Source organism: Bubalus kerabau, chromosome 4 (genome assembly GCF_029407905.1).
Source record: "Bubalus kerabau isolate K-KA32 ecotype Philippines breed swamp buffalo chromosome 4, PCC_UOA_SB_1v2, whole genome shotgun sequence".
Lineage (NCBI taxonomy): Eukaryota > Metazoa > Chordata > Mammalia > Artiodactyla > Bovidae > Bubalus > Bubalus kerabau.
In genome coordinates this window covers 105,969,621-105,989,195 of record NC_073627.1, presented here as the reverse complement: position 1 = coordinate 105,989,195, position 19,575 = coordinate 105,969,621, and the positions used below count along the sequence as shown (strand labels likewise).

General features: G+C 36.8%; 1 protein-coding gene across 1 annotated transcript in view; it reads right to left on the bottom strand.

Annotated features, from left to right (window-relative positions):
- LOC129650940 (zinc finger protein GLIS3-like) overlaps positions 1–19,575 on the bottom strand; it is a 138,284-nt gene that overhangs the window by 107,891 nt on the left and 10,818 nt on the right. The window contains exons 4-5 of the mRNA XM_055579707.1: positions 8,213–8,374; positions 4,094–4,204 (exon numbers count right to left, since the gene is read on the bottom strand). Of these exons, the coding sequence (XP_055435682.1) occupies positions 4,094–4,204; positions 8,213–8,374 (273 nt within the window). The remainder of the gene's footprint in view (positions 1–4,093; positions 4,205–8,212; positions 8,375–19,575) is intronic.

Genomic DNA, 19,575 nt, shown 5'->3' with positions numbered 1-19,575 from the left:
CTATGTTGTATTTAATGAAATTGTTCATACTTTTGAGTATATATGGGGTGCTAGTGGCTCTGAGCAGATTCCAGAGTATCACCAGTTCTACAGCGTTAAATAAGCAATCTATTTCAGCCAGAAAGCTATATAGGGCTGTTCTCTAAGTAGAAAATACATATACATGTTGCATTCACTACACTTCAAATGCTACACTTGCTTGCTTTAAAACAGCCCGTGTTGAGGTCAGTGGGTCAAAGGTGAATGTTTAACAAACATTTAATAAATCACACCCAAAGTTTGGAATCTTTGTGGAAGTGTGAAATGGACAAAGGATTCACGTCATCTCTAACTTTTGGCCTAGTATTCTTTCCATTCACTTTTTAAAAGTCCATTTGGATAGCAGGCCAGAGTTGAAGGAAACCTCCCTGCTTATGGCACTTGCAAGGTGAAACTGAAAATTTCTAACAAAGCTCACAGCCTTGAGGAAAATTTCAAGTGGCTTATGGTCTTAGTTTTTTCTGATTTCCCCACTCATTATCAGACAAAATTGAAGGACAGATTCTGCCTTCTGCTCTGTAGACTGAATTTTATTCTCACTGGAGACCATAGCTGGTGACTTAAGTATTTTGCTACTCATTTATCTGTGTAGCCCTCTATTTAATGGACTCAAGATCTGCAAAGCACATTCTATGGAAGAAGTCTGTACATTAGCTGATGGGATGTGTGGGTGTGCACACATCAGACAAAGAGAAAAGTTACTCTGCATGCAATGAGCCAAATCATCTCAATTCTTTTGCAGAAGAGGTTTTTTTTTTTCCTTTGTTTTCACAGCTTGAATAATATTTAGCTAAGTTTTCAGGTTCTTGGTTTTCAGTAGGATCCAACAGGTGTGGGAAAGGGCCCCATGCCCATGACCAGGGCATCACTTACCAGATCTCTACCCCTCCTAATAAACATTTGTCTTACGGGTGAGGGTGGCTTGTCACTGGCCATGATTTCAGAGAAAGGCTTCATAAAGCCAGCCATGTTAAGACCAAAATAATGTCATTTAGTGTCCAGGGGGAGGTTGAAAAGAGGATTAGAGGCAGGCAGGCAGGCAGGGTATATTAAAGGAGTCCATGACTAACAGGGTGTGACAGAAAAGAGTTTTATTCTTTTCAACAAAACAATTCCCTAGGGCTGGGACCATTACTCCACTGTGCCTTTATCACCTTGGAATTTTTATGGTTATTTTTGATGAATTCACATTTTTGTAAAGGCTTTTTGAAATAATGCCAATTTTCAATTTTTAATTAAAGTCGTAAATAATCTTAATTCTGCTTTAAAAGGGTTATTGTTTCTTACTTTTTTAAATCATTGCTGCCAGGAAATATTCCAAATACCAAGCCCTGATGTGAGTTAGTAATTAGAATCTCTCTGAGGTCTAGTAACATTCTACCATGTAAATACTACACACCAATACACCGGCGCAAGGTTTGAAAATGTGGATTGATTGATTTCAGGTTTATTAGCACTGCTTTTCCTGGGAGTGACATTGCCTCTTTTTATTGGATAGAGCCACTTTCCTCATTTTAATTTCCATGAATTAGTCCATCAAAGATCCACACAGGGTTTTTAAAATCTTCAGATTAAAAGGCCAGGTTAAAATTTGGAAAGTAAACACAGTAAACTTGTCACTAAGGACTAAGCAAATAATGTCGGCCAAATCCAGTTTAGTCACTTGCAGGAAAGAGTGAACAACAAAAGCTGAATCACTGGAGTGATAATACCTCATTTCACATAAGACAAAATTAAGAGAATATTGTAATATTTGACATTAGATTGTAATTCTGCCCCTTGAAAGTATATCCTTTTATCCAGATTGTCTATTAAAGGTTCTTAAAAACTGTTTACAAATTTATAGTCTTAAGATCTGAATATCTTCTTTAAATTAGTGCTTCAAACATCTTTCACAGAATCAAAACTACTCTTCCCTTATAAAGAAGCTGAAATAATCTGTGTTTGAGCAATATAAGCTATTAATAACTCCTAAAAATATCACATTATGTTTTCATACCTACTGTCAACCTGGGTTACTCTCTTGGGTTGAATATCATATTACTGCTTATTTGTCTACGTGTGAGACTTACATTCTGTCATGTCCACAACAATTGTTATTCTCTATGAAGGTGCTCTTGAATCTTATAACAAATTTGCTAATACAGTAAAACCTCATACATTTGGGACAACTTGGAGGTACACAATGGTCAGATTTAGGGGGAAGAAACTCAGCAAGAGGATTTTTTGTTTAAGAAACACAATTTATTATTTCAAGTTTACAAGATACACATGGATAATGACAAAAACCATTAGACAGTGGTCCTCCTAAACAATTAACAGTATGTCATTATAACAATGGTGTGTTATTTTAAGAATATTAAACATCCTTCTTACAACTTTATTCTTATTATTAATTCACTTAGTTCCTTTGCTGTTTTAAAATACAGGAACATATTACAATCCATGTTGAATGATCATCTATTATGATATGTTGATAATGATCATCTATTATCAGTTGATTGGGATTCCAATTAAAGAGATTTAATTATACTTATGTCTGGAAGATCCCCCGGAGAAGGGAATGGCTATGTACTCCAGTATCTTGCCTGGAGAATTCCATGGACAGAGAGCCTGGCGGGCTACAGTCTATGGGGTCACAAAGAGTCAGACATGACTGAATGACTAACACTTTCACTTTCAACTATATTTATAGAGGAAAACTAAATAATTTTAACAACTGACTTATAAGAGTGGGCTTGTATGCTATTAAGAATATCTATTTTAAAAAAGAACTTTTATCAAATTTTTCTAACTGGACACTTTTCTAACTCACAGCGGAGAGGTCAAATTATTTCCAAATATGAGCCCTCAACTGGCATTGTGCTACCACCTCCCAAGGAAGAAAAAGCTCAAGTAACAAAAAGGTTACAGAGCATATGCCAAAATAAAAGAACCAAATCCCTATAAATCATAAAAGAAGGAAAGATTCTGGTTAGCTTGAAGCCATGGTGACCTGAAAACCATGCCATAGAGTTTAATAGAACCATAGGCGATCATAGGCATCACTGACTCAATGGACACGAGTCTGAGCAAACTCACGGAGACAGTGAAGGACAGGGCAGCCTGGTGTGCTTAATGGGATCACAAAGAGTAGGACACGACTTAGCAACTGAACAACAGTGTTCAGTCACTTGAAATAAGTTTAGTCTTAAACGTCCCTTGAATTTGTTATGAAGGACTCTTAAATGAATTAGGTACCCATCTAAACACAAGTGAAAAACCAAGGTCAGTTCAACATATTTTCTGCCATAATCAGAACATACTTTTTGGTCCAAAAATTTACAAAGTCTGGTATTAGAAAATGCCTGAAAGGTAGTAAGCTCTTGGTTCCTCAAGATGTTAAAGAACAGTATTGTCAACCACTTGCTGGAGATCTTATGAAGTCAGGAGGATAAGTCAGGTAGGTTGGCAGGTTAATCTTTAACATTTCTTCCAAAGCTGAGAGATACTACAGCTTTTAAGAACTCTGAGAGGTTCACTAAGCCCTCAATGATGTCAAAAGTGATTTTAGGTTCAATTTCTTTCTCAGACTTTCATATATAGTACCTATTAAGAAACGTGTTTTTTCTAAGCTTAAAGGGAACAATGCTCTATACATACTCATCCCACCATCTTCGTCAGAGCTAATAATTTTAGCCAATTGATATTTTATGTTTTGTATTGATATTTATTAAGCACTTATCACCAGAAAGAGTATTTGTTGTGTTGTTTTCCCAATTCAATTTTCTTTAACTATTTGGACTTAATTTTGTTACTTTCCAGTTTTGGTGACTTTCACTAATTTCATCAACTTCTATTATACAAATCCTCCCCAGAAATTCATATCTGATTACATCAGCTATGAAAATCACAGCCTTGCTACTACTTCATGAAAGACTTCTCTACTCAGAGTCAAAAATATGTTACACTTTGAGAAGCATTAGGATTACCAATGTCCCACAGAAGCTCCCAGTACTGCAAGAGGAATTAAAATGTGCTTTTCCTGGCTGGATAAATTTTCATTTAAAATTACCTTTTTCCTCGCTTGCTGATCTTTGGAAGAATGTGCCTTCACATGCTTTCTTAAGGAACTTGGGTCTGTGTAGCGTTTGGTGCATCCCGGAATTTGACAAGCATAAGGTTTCTAAATAAGAAAGAAAGAAAGAGCTGTGGTTAAATCATAAAGGTAACTGAGGAAGATTTACTCAAAGACTATTGACTTCAGAGCATGAACTGTTGCCAACTGATTGATGTGAATTGCTATGTGATACTCATGCATTTTAATTAGAAAGCCCAGTAAGTTTGCATCAAGGCAAAGAAAAGAATAAACTTTCGAGAAACAAAGAGATGGCTTATCTTTGAAGATTTTTAAGAGACTGCTACAGAATGCCCTCTTGCCACGAAACCTCCTGTGGCATTTTTCAATATGAAAATTATTGGTATCTCCAGTCATACTTACAATTATGTTCCCCTGAAAACAATCTCTGGTACTGTCAGAAATTAGGAAACACATATTCTTTAAGAGTTCAGGTATAAAGAAGCTGTAGAAAAGTCCAGAAAAGACTGGTAATGTTTCAGAAGAAACCTGATTCAGAAAGAGAGAGGGAGAGAATTAAAAGGGAAAATTAGTGGAAAGTAAGTAGAAGACAGCAGGTTTCAAACAACAGACACATGAAAAATCAGCCAAAGAAACATTAATATTATTAGTTGCAGAGGAGTCCTGCTGTTAAGCCTAGATTAGGTGAATAAGTTCTTGGCTGAGCACGATGAGAAAGAAAACAAGTTCTGGCTACTCCAATTCTCCCATGAGCCTGAGAGATGTAAGGTGTGGAGCCCAAGACAGAGTCTAGAATCTTTTTTATTTTTATGACCCTGGTGATCGGTACATGATAATTAGGAATGACTGAATGAGAGTATTGCACATTGATTCAAATTTTAGCAACATTCCTACTGTAACAACTAAATTCAAACCAAAGGTTCGGGAATGTGACTTTTACACTGTAGAATAAATAAAAACTTTCTTAAGAAGTGAAAAAAAAAAACCTACAAGATTAACTGCGTTAATAAGATGTATTAACTGTCACTCATCTACTTAGTATCTCATCTGGTGAGATATTAAATTTGTGCCTACATGAGGTGAAATGTGAGGAAGAGAACTGAAACTGTTTCTACAATAGAGTTCTCACTTTAGAAACATGCTATTCTATCGACCAACCCCACTTCTCCCAAAACTCAGGTTGTTTTCCTTACTATTTATATTTTGTTCCTGTTTTCATGCACTTGCTTGTCATTTTGTAGGCCAACATTTGTTTCAATTATATTATCTGCTTTCTAAAAACCATATATGTGTTTCACTTTCTTATTGCTATTGTTGCTAATTTTTATTCCAAGAACAGGATAAGGTCATGAATATATAATTTAGTTTGACAATCCTAATTTGAATTCTAAGTTTGAGTATCTGATGTGTTTGTTTATTGACTAACTGGCTGATTGAATGAATGAATCACTCAGCAGCTCTTTCGCTTCCATAATGTGCTAGACATTGTATCACATATCAGGGATCTAACAATGAACAATGGATGAACCAGCCTCTCAATAAGTCACAGTTTCTGCCAAATGATGAGCCAATTATGGGCTGAAGTCATCTGCCAAGACGTTTCCATTGGGTAAACAAAGGTTTTCTTTAACCTGGGAATCTTTCCTGGGTTCACACAGTTTTTTCCCCCTAGTCTTCCCTTTCCTGCCTGGGGGGGAAATAAGCCAACATCTTTACTGGCAGTCATGTTATGACCACATAAGTTCATGTTTTGCATTAGAGATGCTGTATATACAAATTGGGGGGAACATTAATGCATTATGTAAATTGATGCCATTATTATTACAATAGTCACCATTACTTGGGTTGGAGAGATAAGAAATGGTTAATGTCATTTTGGATTTGATTTTGAGATACTCTTGAAAAAGGCTTGAATACTGATCATTCCTCCCAGCTAGCTTTCACTCTCTCCCCTGTTATCAGCCACCTGGGATCAGTATGCCAAAACAGCAATGCCAGGGATTGGTCTAAGTGGTACAAGTGTACTGGTCATTTTAACTCAGATTACCTAAGCTTTAAATGGCATGTTACACTTCATCAAACTATATTCTTCATTATTTTCCATTTATACTATAAAATTATTCCCCCTGTTTAGACATTAAGATGCTAATAGAGAAATGATTTAATAACACCTTCCGAGGTTAGAATTATGGACTCCTTCATCTCTGTGGGCAAATCATTTTCCTAGAAGTAAAGAATCCATTTAATTGAAGAAAGATACTTTATCTAAAATTCTGATAGTATTAACATAAGGAGTTATTAGCATAAGGAGTACTTAATGAAAGGGAATGTGGACCTAAATTTTAATAATAAATTCTTCAAGCAACAAGAAGGTAGTTTGGATTTCAAAGAAAAAAATTATGGTTTTAAAAGATTTAATGGAGAAATACTTAAAAAAAAAAAAACAGTTAAGTTTTAAAAGCTACTGCATTGAACTGAATCATGAAATTATTATCTTAGGTAGTTTTTCTCAAAAGTTTTCCAAAGGGATTTTTTAAATTCAAAATGACTTTAGAAAATGCTCTTGGTTTGATTAGCTAAAATTAGCTCCAAGCAAAGAAGGGTATTGTAGAACCATAACACTTCGCCTCACAATAGTTCTTTCAAACTCCAGATAACTAGCTAGAGTAGAAGCAATTTCTCAAGACAATCTTGTCTCATGAATGTTCATTCTTCCATGATAAAGTTTAATGACAAATTGTAAAATTTATAAGATTCTACCAAGACCATTTTAGACATACAAAATAGGGTATTTAAACATAATTCATTCTCTTTCCTATTTCTACTTTTAAAAAATACTGCTATTCACCAAATTTATTCATTTAATATTCCATTCTGTTGGTCTTAAATTCATTGAATTCAATTCAGCTAGAACAGAAAGGGTCCATCTTATAGCCACATTACTCTAATTATATTTCAGATGTTTACTAGGCAAACCATCACATTATGTATATTAGGATATAATTCTGTTTAGAAAGGTTATGTGACATATAGATAAAATGACTGCTATCAATATGACTAATAGCGACTAATATAAAATTTAATAAATATGTCAGCTATAACATCAGAAGAATCTTAAATATGTATGAGAAGGTGTGTAGAAATAACAGTATCTTTTCAAAATTCAAATTCTGAAGTAGTTTAATAATAGACATCAGAATGTTAACACTGAAAAAGTACTGTCATGAATACATTACTTGCAAGAATGTGGGATAAGAGATCTGTGATGTGTATAATATATTTACCCTGATGGCTTTGTTAAGTGAACTAAAATTACATACAGTCCACCTAGCCTCATGTAAAAAAAAATGGCATCAAAACCTGAGAAATGCAAAGGAGGACAATCAACATAATTGAGAAAACAAAAGACAGAGTCATGGAAAGGGCATTAGCAAGTGAACACAATGTTTCAGCACTAAGAGAATTAAAGCATAATAATGAAAATAAATTGTTCTCATAGGTTGTATGCCAGTAGATATGTGGCTGTTAACACAGAGGAAGAGTGATGAAACAGGACCCTTGGGAAAGATTTGCTGATTCTTTTTAGATCACTTGAAGGTGAAAATACCAGGTGGTTTCTAAAGCAAAAGGCCAGATTCACTTTCAAAAAGCAGGCCAGTCTCAACGTTCTTATGTCAAGAAAAAAAGAACTAAAATAGGAAAAAAAAAAAAGTGCTTCCTGTTTCTAGCAATAGAGTATCTTATCTATCTTAGTATATCTTGATATCTGAATATTTATTTTAAGGTCCAATCTCTAGCAGTCATTCTCTGTACTAAAATCTGCTATATATTACAGCCCCTAAAGTGTCTCTGCTTTATATACGAACCCTTTTGTCCCAGCCGCTGTAATATTTAGGATAACCTGTTACGATAGAAAAAGGAAAAGAACCAAACAGGGCCCCTTCTGGCTCTCTACCAGGTTTCACTGCTGCCCTTGGCCTTGTCCCTATAACCTGCAGGTCATAAAGCAAACACCTCCACCATCCCTCTATCACACGGGCACTTCCTCACACCGGGACTTGAGGCTGGAAGTTGGAAGGCTCCTGCCATTCTTACAGTGTCCAGATGTGTCCTCTGGTGCTTGGCGCGGTCACTGGAGTTACTGAAGGCCTTCTGACAGCCCGGATGCTGGCACAAATACGGCTTCTCGCCTGTGTGGCTCCGCAAATGAATCTTGAGATTTTCGAGCCTCGAAAAGGCCTTCTTGCAACCTTCAAACTGCAAAAAGAAAATAATTTTTGGTTGCTGAGAAGGACCTTGAATGTTTGGGGTTGTGGGGGACAGGAAAAATAAATGTCCTTAATTTATTCTTAGCCTATAACAACAACAAAAAAAAGAAATCCAAATAGTAACAGTATTACTTGTAAAAATATCCATATGTTTGTGTGAACTGCGTTTTTCTACTGAATATACTTGCCACTTTCCATACCAGATTTGTGTCCCAAACTGATTTTTGTGATTACTTATGTCAGAGAAAATTTTCTGTGAGCCATCTGGCTTGGTTAATAAAAATACAGTAAAGCATGTCTTAAAGATTTGTTTAAAAGTTAACACACTTTCATTTCCAAATTGGTCTAAATTGAAGGAAACAGGAAGGAAGAAACTTTTTACAACTAATAAACTAATAACAACAAAAGAATCAGAGTGATGTTTGAGAAAAAGAAGTAAATTGAAGACCCAAGAGTTAGAGATGAAAAGGACATGTGTCTGCTGAATCATTATGATAATAAGCTTTCTTAATTCTATCTCAAGTGGTTTTCAACTTCCAAGAGTGACCTTTTTAATATACAGGGTGACGCCAAGCCTAATGAGATAAAGTTTTTAACATGCTTTTAAAAAGGAACAAGAAGACAATCCATCTAGTACCAAATCATATTCCAAATAAAGTTATAGTTTTATTTATCTCTATTTTTAAAGAAACTTTGTTATCTGGTTCTTGAAGAGAAGAATTGTAAATGAAAAGTTGAAGATCTTAAGAAATGTTTCATTGGTTTGTCAGTAACATTTATTGATGGTAACATTTACTTACTGTCTTCTGTGTGCAAAATATCAGCTACTATTAGAGGGTCAAAGTGATTTCAATCCTTGAAGTGACAGTCTAACAGAAAACATGTTAGAGAATGCCTACATATGAAGCATAAATGTGAGATGGGTGTTTATCCTTTAATTCTCTCTTTGGTGCTAAGCCCTGGAATATATATGTCCCTTCAGCAATTTTGATGCCATTAGAGTTCCCAGTGCAAGGGAAAACTGTAATTTAAAAACTATAAGAACAAAACGTAATATGTTTAATGCAATTAAGAAGCATTACATCTTAGAGAGGAATGTAGGGGTGGTAAGGGGAACAGAAGTAAAGAATGTTAAATTGAAAACGGTTTACATTAAAAATTAGCAGGTATAACTTAAACTTACTGCAAGAAATGTTATAAAATTCCTCAGTTCTCTTACTTTTTATCAATACAACAGATTAGTACATTGCTCATGAAGGGGTGACCCAGAGTTGGGTCAGGTTTTGGTTATTTCAATTTTTACCTTTACGTAGAGGATGAACAAAGGAGGAAGAATAACTAAACATGTCACAACACCATCTATTTAAATAAGTTGTCTAGATTTTGCATGCTAGAATATTTTAAGAAATTTATGAAAGTTGCACTTATTTTTGATTGAGAGTTATACATGTTTCACAGACATATGTTGGTTTATTTCAATTTTGATATTTTGCTTAAAATAATTCTAGTGTTTTCCTGATTTCTATTTCACATAAAAGTAAATTTAGCCTGAACAGAGGATGATTGCTGACAAAGCCAACTACTTTTCAAAAGAATGAAAGACATATAATGTTATATCGCTAGAGGGAGAGAGGAGTTGTGTTTATTTCTGCAGGTTTTCAAGTGGTTCTCATGTTTGAGAATCAGGGGGCTCAAAAGTAACCCCCAATTCATGGCTAAGAGGCCCTTGCCAACCAAACCTCTGTTTTTAAGGTTCATTCTGAATGACAATTCAGTGTACACTTTTGCTGTAACTCAGTTTGTCTTGGAATCACCTGATAGACCACATTTAGGTCTAAAATGAGCTTATGGTTTTGGACACATCAAGCCTGTAGCCCAGTTCCTAGCAAGGTTGTTTTGCAGGGTGGGCATCACTTTATAGGGGTGCATATCCAGATCCGAGTAGGCCCCAACATCCACTATCTTCTATAGTCACCCGAGATCTTGATCAGAGAAAAGCCTGCATTGTCTCAGCACCAAGACTGGAGTGGAGAATCATTTTAGAATAGCTTAATGAGATTTCTGTGAGCACCAGAAAAATAAGACCCCTGGATCTACCACAGAGTGATTAGACGGGATCCCAAAGTTGCCCCAGAACTAATTCCAACTGCCTACTTCATCAGATGTAAACTAAATGTAGACTAGCATTCCCAAGGTCTCTCTAGTTAAATGTCCATGTAAATGTTCAAAGTCAGAAAATTGTTAGTATTATTGTTAACAGAAGCAATGATCAAACCAAAGAGCTTGCTGCATTCCAAGCAAATCAGTGAAAAATGAACTATATCTCATAAAATCATGACCATTTTTTTTAAAATAGCAAAGGTGGAGGAAAATATGAGCACCCAGATTGAAAATGACAACAAAAAGATTATCAGTAAAAGCATGCAAATCCAGCTGATCTCAAATATTTCCTCTGTAACAGTGAAGTCCAGAAGACAAAAGTCTTTGTAGTATGTGTACGGGCATTATACTACTTTCAGGAGAAAAGATTAAGGACTGAAGGGATTTGATCCCACTGAGCTGAATGAATAAAGGCTAGAGCAAGGCAACCCCACGTACTGGGGGCTCATAAAAACATTACCCACTCGCTCTTATTGAAGAAATTCACTGAGAAGAAACCATGCTGCTGCAGCTGCTGCTAAGTCACTTCAGTCGTATCCGACTCTGTGTGACCCCATAGATGGCAGCCCACCAGGCTCACCGTCCCTGGGATTCTCCAAGCAAGAACACTGGAGTGGGTTGCCATTTCCTTCTCCAATGCATGAAAGTGAAAAGTGAAAGTGAAGTCGCTCAGTCGTGTCCGACTCCTAGCGACCCCATGGACTGCAGCCTACCAGGCCCCTCCGTCCATGGGATTTTCCAGGCAAGGGTACTGGAGTGGGTTGCCATTGCCTTCTCCGGAAGAAACCATGAAACCCACCCAAACCAATCAAATGAAGTGCTGAAGAACTGATAAATGGCTCCATGAGGGACCTAACACCCAACCCATCACAAGAGTATGCAAAGAATAACACCTGATTGAACTTACTACACTAACAATTCTACAAGAAGAAAAAATAGGACCCGTTCATTTCTCTAAGAGTATCTGGATGAAGCTTGAAAGCAAACAATTTTGTGGATTCATTATCATTCATGATGGAAATAAACCTGTAATTCAAACAAGTATTTCCTCTCCCTCAGGCAAGTCTACCCTAAGATTGTAAGTTCAGTTAAATGCAAATAAATTAAAAATATAGTATTTTGGTAGAACTATAGAAGATTGTTACAAAATACACCTAAACTGGATGTTTTGGGTATCTGAGTAAACAGTTGCGTGTTTTCTACTTACATTTTCTCAGGTTTTCAAAATCTTTAATGAGTCTCACCTTGTAAAGAAACATCTAAATGTAAAGGAAAGCAGGAACCCCAGGAGAATTTCTTTGAATTTGGCTACATATTTTCTCATCAAGATTCCTGAAGTGCAAAGTCTATCCTGAGATCTAAGGTCCAAATTGTCACCTGATTGCTTGTGTCATTGCCATGAACCAACTCCTTCACAAAAACTGACCAATATCTTAGTCACTGGATATCTCCTTCCTGGACTGGCTGTGGAGCCAGGAATCTAAGGCCCAGTGACACATAGATGGATCATCAGGCCTGAGATTGCCTGTGCTTTAAACGCAGGCCACATACAGATTAGAGAAAAACAACAAACAAACTCTCAGAATCCAAGGGAGCAGCGGAAGGAGGAAAAGAAGAACAAAGAGAAAGACAAATGCAGAATGGTAATGTTTGAGGGAGTGGTGGTGGGAAAAGGGTCTGGGACACATGGGTAATTTTATCTAAATAGCATTCTTATTTTCCTCCCCGACAAACACTGAGTAAGCCCTAGGAGCATGGCACTATGTGATAGACAGTGAGAGAAACAAAAGGATTAAGACTCACATTTTATTCAAGGGAATCTGGAATCAAGATCATTACATGTGGCTGGGCAGGTCATATACTGATGAGGCATGAGCAATGATTCTCAAAGATACATTTGAGATAAGAAGCATTGTCACACCCTTGGGAACCTGTCAGAAACACAAATTCTGTAGCCCAACTCCAGACTTATAGAATAGAAACCTGGGGGGTGCAGGCCCAGACATCTGAGTGTTAAGGAGCCCTCTAGGAGATTCTGATGCTACGGTGTATCTGTGAGTTTGGAATGAAACTCACATTGTAATCACTGCTGCTGTTCTCAAGACAATCTCCTGACAGTAGCAAAATGTCTTACAGAATTCATTCATTTCTAATTGGGGCAAGAGTCATGTGGGCTTGTAGCAGCCCTGGACTAAAAAGAAACATCTCCATCCCAGGATAAAGCAGGGTTATCTCCATATGCACTGCAAATGAGACAATATTCCAGAATGCCAGTCTCATACTAGAGATTCTTTAAGCTCTTAACTATTTAATCTGTTGCCAAGCAGATTCTAGTTCTGAAATAGGCATGCCTAAAAATTCCCTCAGTGACCTCTTGACCAACAAAACATCCCATGTTTCTAGCACCTATTACATTCTGCTGTTGAGAAAAAGCAGTGAAGGGGAGCCATTATTTTCCAATTGCACATTTCAGTGACTACAGACACATACAAGAACAATGCATGAAGTGGCAGAACTTTAAATCTCACGGGTTTGAAAATACGGCACTGCGTGAAGCCTTACGCTGAGAAAAATCTCTTTAACTCTGAGGCTGTTTTCAAGGAACAAGGCTTAATTAAGAAGTATAAGTTGCCTCAAATCCAGAGAAACTTAGCTTGCACCACTTTGTTAATTTAGGAGATTATTTCATATTTAAAGGATCACAACTGGACTGTAATCACCATCTATATAGATTGGCTTGATTACAGATTGTTGACATTAAGTGGCATTAAGATGACCTTTGAAATATTACTTTCCCTTTCTATTAGAGGCTTTTGTGTAAGGTTTTGAAAATGAAAGACTCATTAGACACCATTAAAATAGGATTTATTCCATATGTGTAACCAGTAATCAAGTAGAATATTACTCCTTCCCCTAATCAGCAATTTATAGTGTTGAGAAGCACAGGTTCATATTCAAAGCAGTAATAATAGCAAACCTTTCCTGATCAGGTTTCTCTACCATCACTAGTGTCAACAAAACCAAAACAGAAAGGAGTCTATGATGCTGGACATGCTTTTTAATAATATACATTTGATTTCAATTAAGGCTCAGTGTTTACGACCCTTGTAGGTATAAGCTTTTACAATTTCATCAGTCAAGACCAATTATTCCTATTAGTGATGGCTGAGCTGTGATATGCTGTGCAGAGTTGGGGACTTACTGATGAATTATATGCTAGTTTACATCTTCCATGTACAGCCCAAAGACAACAGAGATGAAAGCCATTGGTGGAAAGGTCAGCAAATATTTATCATGCTGTGGATATAGTCAAGGTGACTTCCACAATAAGCCCAAGAGTTCAAGTCTACTTGAATCATGGACATATCTGCAAAAGGTGTAAGTAAAAGATGGCTTCGTCTGTGACTCTGAAAGAGGGGCACAAAGGCACAGCTGAGGGCCCAGAGCCACCTCATACTCATGAGAAGAGGTGAGAAATCTGACTCTAGTGTTTAGCTGAGATTCACCAGCTTTCTTCCAGGACAGTGCTGGCCATCTTTATGTGCTCATGAGTCACTGGGCATGTTGTCAATATTAAAATACAGATTTGATTCAGTAGATACAGAGTAGGGCCTGAGAGTCTGCATTTCTAACCACCTCCTATATCATATTTTTAAATGTTGAATGTTCAAAGATGCCAATTTGAAAAGTAAGGTTCTAGGGGTTATTAAACTACTTTCAGGTTGAAAATGTACGGTTTAATGGGATTCAAAGAAAAGAGACAAACAAAGAACTAGAGTAAGAATAAAAAGACTTGCTTTTGATGAACCAAAATATTGTCGCTTTGTCCACAGAAGTATGGAAGAGTGAAATCTATTTGTTAAACTTAGGTTGAGAAGAGAACAGAAAGTGTTTTCTAGGGGCATAAAAGCAGAAGAAAACTCAGGGGAAAAAAAAAGCATAAGAAATCAAAACAGAAAGACTGCAGAAGCACACTGGAGCAATCTGACATTGTTTCTCCTTCAGTGTTATTCGCACTGGGCATATGGCTTGCCTCATGCTATCCCGTGGTTTCTGCTCCCAGTGCATCTTATTAGAACTGGATGTTCCAGCAAATCTGAATATTTACCACATCAGTTTGTATAAAGTGTTACATAAAGGGAGAAGAAAATAATTCACATGTTTTGAGGCTTTAAAAAAGTATGTAGTTCATGAATTTACTATACTGAGCAATATGGAGTTCTTCCCTCTCCAAGCTTCATTCAGACTACTAATTCTGTAAAGAGGAAGGAGATGTCTCTGCAGGTTCTCACTTGAAAATATGAGTGATTTTGCTCATGTTTTTAATCTAATCACCTTATTGTCTACAATGGAAGCAATATACTCACAGAAAAGGAGTTTGTATGTTTCCTTTTGGTTGTTAAAAGTAATATCTGATTTTATAATATTTTGAAGGGTCTACCAAGAGGAACAGTGGCCTCATTGGAAAATTATTTAAAATTGTGGTAGGGTTACCCTGGTTAATTTGAGATTTCTCTTAACTTCAGGGAAATCAGTGCACCCCAAAGTGATTTTACAAAGATTTCAAATATCTAAACAGATTGCACTTGCGTTTTCTAGGACAGCCTTGCTTCAAAGTTTCCTGGTCTTTTGGGGGAAGCAGCCAGAATGGGGAAGACACTCTGACACTTCAGCCTCAATGAGTCAACTACTTCAGTGCATGTCACTTATCTGGAATTCTGAAGTGGCCTACTGTACTCATTTATCGAGATTTTCTTGAACTATTAAAATTTTGTAGAATTAATATAAAACCCTTTCTGTAATGTTTTCCTAAACTGTAAAAAAGAGATCCCAGTTACTATGTTTTTCCTTGTTATTCTAGTGTACAAAATGAATCTATTAACTAGCTCATAAATACAACTTCCTGGCTTGTTGTGCTTTTTGGTTTTGATTAAGAAATCTGTATAAAACAAAGGTTACCAAAATGGGCAGTATGAATGTGCTTCTTATTGGTTTAAGAAAATTCTTTTTTTTTTTTTTTTTAACATTTTGGGTCATGGGCAGCAGCTGACTTTTAAAAGGGCACTCTAAATGAGGTGGCAAAATAAATGAGGGTGTAACATAAAAATTGAAAATGGAAAAAATGTTTTTGAGAAGCCACATGACAATGTAGAGAGAAATATGTTACTTCTGTGCCAACATTTGAACCATATTAAATTTTTATGGAAATTATCACGTGTCTGGTTTATAAAAATGGAAAGGAGTTAGAGACAAATGGAACCTTATCATGGGCATTACATTCACCACTGGCAAAAGAAGACTCCATAGTGCAACACTGATATTTAAATATATCATATTGCTGCCTCCAGTTATTCAATAAATGTAAGGAATATCATATATTATTCATGCTGTGCCAATACAATGCCAGAAAACTACAATTTCAAGCAAATAATTATTCCATGAGTGGGTAAATAATAAAAAACTGGCTATTTGGGGGTTGTTTAAACATAAGAATAAGTAAGTTGCCTGAATTTCATTCTTGTTTATTAGCGTTGATTTCATGTAATCTGCAAATACATATCCACTACAGCATGTGTCCTTCAGAGGTTCACAGTCAGACCTCAATAAATGCACTTTGATTATATGCCAGAAAAGCAAATATATTTAAGGCTATGTAACTGGCCCTGTGTAAATATACCTAAAAGAAATCAAATTATTTCATTTTCCGTGTATCTCTGTTTCTGACCACCATCTAGGCATACTTAATTCCATACACATGGATCTGCAAAAGCATAATACTTCTATGAAGTATATATAAAGTCTACATATAAAAGCAACTTTCATATATTTTGCTACTCTATATTAAAGAAAACAGTTTTGCAAAAAATTTTGAGCATCAGTCTATATACCAATAGACCTGGGAATATTGAGTTTCTCGTTCACTCAGCACTTTATAGGCTGTGCAGATGATGCAAAAGAATGACCAGGCTCCATCCTGCCTTTCCTGCATTCATATTACATTCCAGGAGATAGACATACACTCAGAACAAATTTTGAATCTGACCCAGCCTGCTCCAACACCCCCAAACTATTTTCTATAGACTAAAGGTGAGGAAACAAATGTTGGAGAAATCATCTTTTGGATTTTAGGGATTATTTCTTGGATTTTTAAAAAGTGTCAGAAATGTTCTCTAAAACTCTAGTTTCTCTAAAGGGTCTCTCAAATTTCAGACAGGGATAGACGAAGTAAAAGAGAAATAAGAAAACGAGAAGCAGAAAAACAACAAAAGAGAGGAGAGAAAAAGAGGCTTCGGGTCAAAGGAGGGCTTAGCACAGACATGGTCAGGCCTGTCTCCTCCTGTCTGTCCTCCCACCGTTCCACCGGACTCCAGGCCAGTCCAGCTGCAGTTCCCTAATTAAGCATCATTGTTCCACTTTGCCTCTGCTTGTGCTACTTCCTGTGCCTAGTGACATCCTACTGACCCTTTAGCTTGGTGTCACCTCCTCTGTGATACCTTCCTTTATGCCTGGTGTCACCAAGGCGCAATGGATCACTACCTCCACCTCCCCCCAACCCCCACCACACACACACATCAAGACTTATCCACTGCCCGGCTAATGCATGGGGGTGCACTAATTGGGTTGTTTGTCTCCCCTACTAGGCTGTGAGCTTTATGAAGACAAGGTACTGAGTCTTGTTAATCTTTTTATTGGTATATACTTGGCATATACTCAAGTGACCACAGATTATTTGCTAAATAAACGCTAAAGGAAATGGAGAGAATGAATTCTTTGTAAAAAAAAAAAAATATATATATATATGTGTATATATATATATATATATTTCCTAGACTTTCTTCTGTAGAAAGCTCATTAAGGCCTTTTAATTAGGTAGAGCCAGTCACCATTCATGATGACATCAAATGGTCAACATTGCAAAAGCTATAAAATGCATTTAAGGATTTTGTTGGATTTTAATGTTCTATAGAATTACTGCAAAACATGTAATTATTTTAATATCTAATCATGCGGGGAAACAATACTAATAACAATATATGGTTGTATTTTTTTCTGGTTGTGATGTCTTAACTTATTTATTGATGTTCTGAGAGGTCTGTAGCAATACTGGTGAAGGCAGTGGGCTGTTTTCCTACCACACCCTTTTCCAAACTTAAGCTACACATACACAGACCCACTGGGAACACGTTATTAGGAATAATTCAAGGAACATAAATGTATGCCTTCTTCATACATAAATGAAAAGAAACTGTTTTAAATTGCCCTAAGTTAAGCTAACATACTCAAATATGCCAGGAAAGAGTCTCTCATCAGAGTTTCTCATGCAAAGAAAAAAGATCTTTGGGACCTTGCCCTGAATTGCCTGAGTCAAATAACCCCAAAGAGCAGGTCAAACAGTTTCCTTTGCTATCTGCTCACCATCTGATAGCCAACCTCTCTGAACAGGACGCAGCCATTACGACCCCATATAACCCCAGGATATAACCACGCCAAACTCCAGAGCTTTCTGTATTCAGAGTATAGGGGGCTGTAGCAAGGCCTTGGCTCTGCCTTTCCTGTTGGCAGTGCATTGGCTCCCCTGTAACTCTCTTTGACTGCAAAGAGGAGAAATGCCACTGCTTGCCTTCAGTTTTATTAAGAATTGGCATGCTTGGTTTAACAGAGCTAAGCAATATATTTATTTACTATGGTGTTTCCCAAAATGATTGCTAAATTCTGTCATCTCTTGACTGAGAAACTGTTTGCGGGTTGCAACAGAATGTATGCTAACATACATACAGCAACACAAACTTCCAAGACAAACTGTTTAAGTCAATTTGCTATCATATAGGCACATAGGTGCAAATATGTGCATATGCATTTGCGGGTATAGCCATGGGCACACACTAACACTTGCACACATATCCCACACAGATTCTGTAATAGATGTGTATATTTAAGATCTATGCGCAGGGGGGTAGAGACAAGCATGAATTTGCCAAGAGAGAAGAGGAAATTCACACACGAAGAGAATAATTTACCATAAATTGGCCCATACTGAATTTACTCCAAAAAACAGAGTGCAAGATGCCAAATTTTTAATGGCTCTTACTATTCCAGATCTGGCCCTGACAAACTTTGGAAGAGATGCAAGTGGGCAGGAAAGATGGGATTAAAAAATTATATCTTAAGCCTTTTCACTTTCAAATGTAAAATTTCCACCACGGTGACAGGAGGAAAGAGTGTGGCAGGGATATTTTCCTGACACCATGCTTTTCTCAACAAAAAGTCATCGATTTTCATTATGCATTGCTTAAATATAAATTCTGTACTTGCTAAAAGTCATATGCATCTGGCTGCTTAAAAAAGAAGCAGATATGAAAATAATGGAACTCAAACCTTGCATTAGCCCTGGCAGCCATTACGAAGGTGTGAGCTCAGAGTGATGCTTGGGGCAGCTTCACAGTCAGAGAACTGACAATCCTTTGTGACAACCCACAAGATTCAGCAAGACCACTCACTTGCTTCCAAAACGCATCACCTCCAGTATTCTTTCTTTCACAGCTAAGCTTTTCAGCATGGCTCTCCCATCACATGCCTGACTGCCAGGTGGCAGGTGCTCAGAAAATCTCCCAATCTTTCCATCAGTACTTGCTCTTCTTCTTTGCTCTGATTTTAAACTACCTATCCCATCTCTGAGCCTTTCTCTTTGTTTGTTGAAGGAATCACTCTTCCAATATATATGCCCATGGTTCACTCATGGGAAAGAAAGTATTGACAAATTCATTAACCAAGTCTGACCGTTTAGGTATTAAAACCCACAGAGCATTCAATCATTGTATGGATGCACTGTTTGATCCCTATAATTCTAAAGCAAATAACTTAGCCAAGAATTGTAATCTCAATCCCCTTGACTATTCTACTTAAGATAATTTCAACCCTCCTTTCCCCTCCGAACGTGACTTCATTTATCACAACAACAGGTCCACATAAAATCTTACCCAAAAGTGCAAAGTTTGTGGTGTAAGTGGATCACCTCAGATGTTTTAATTT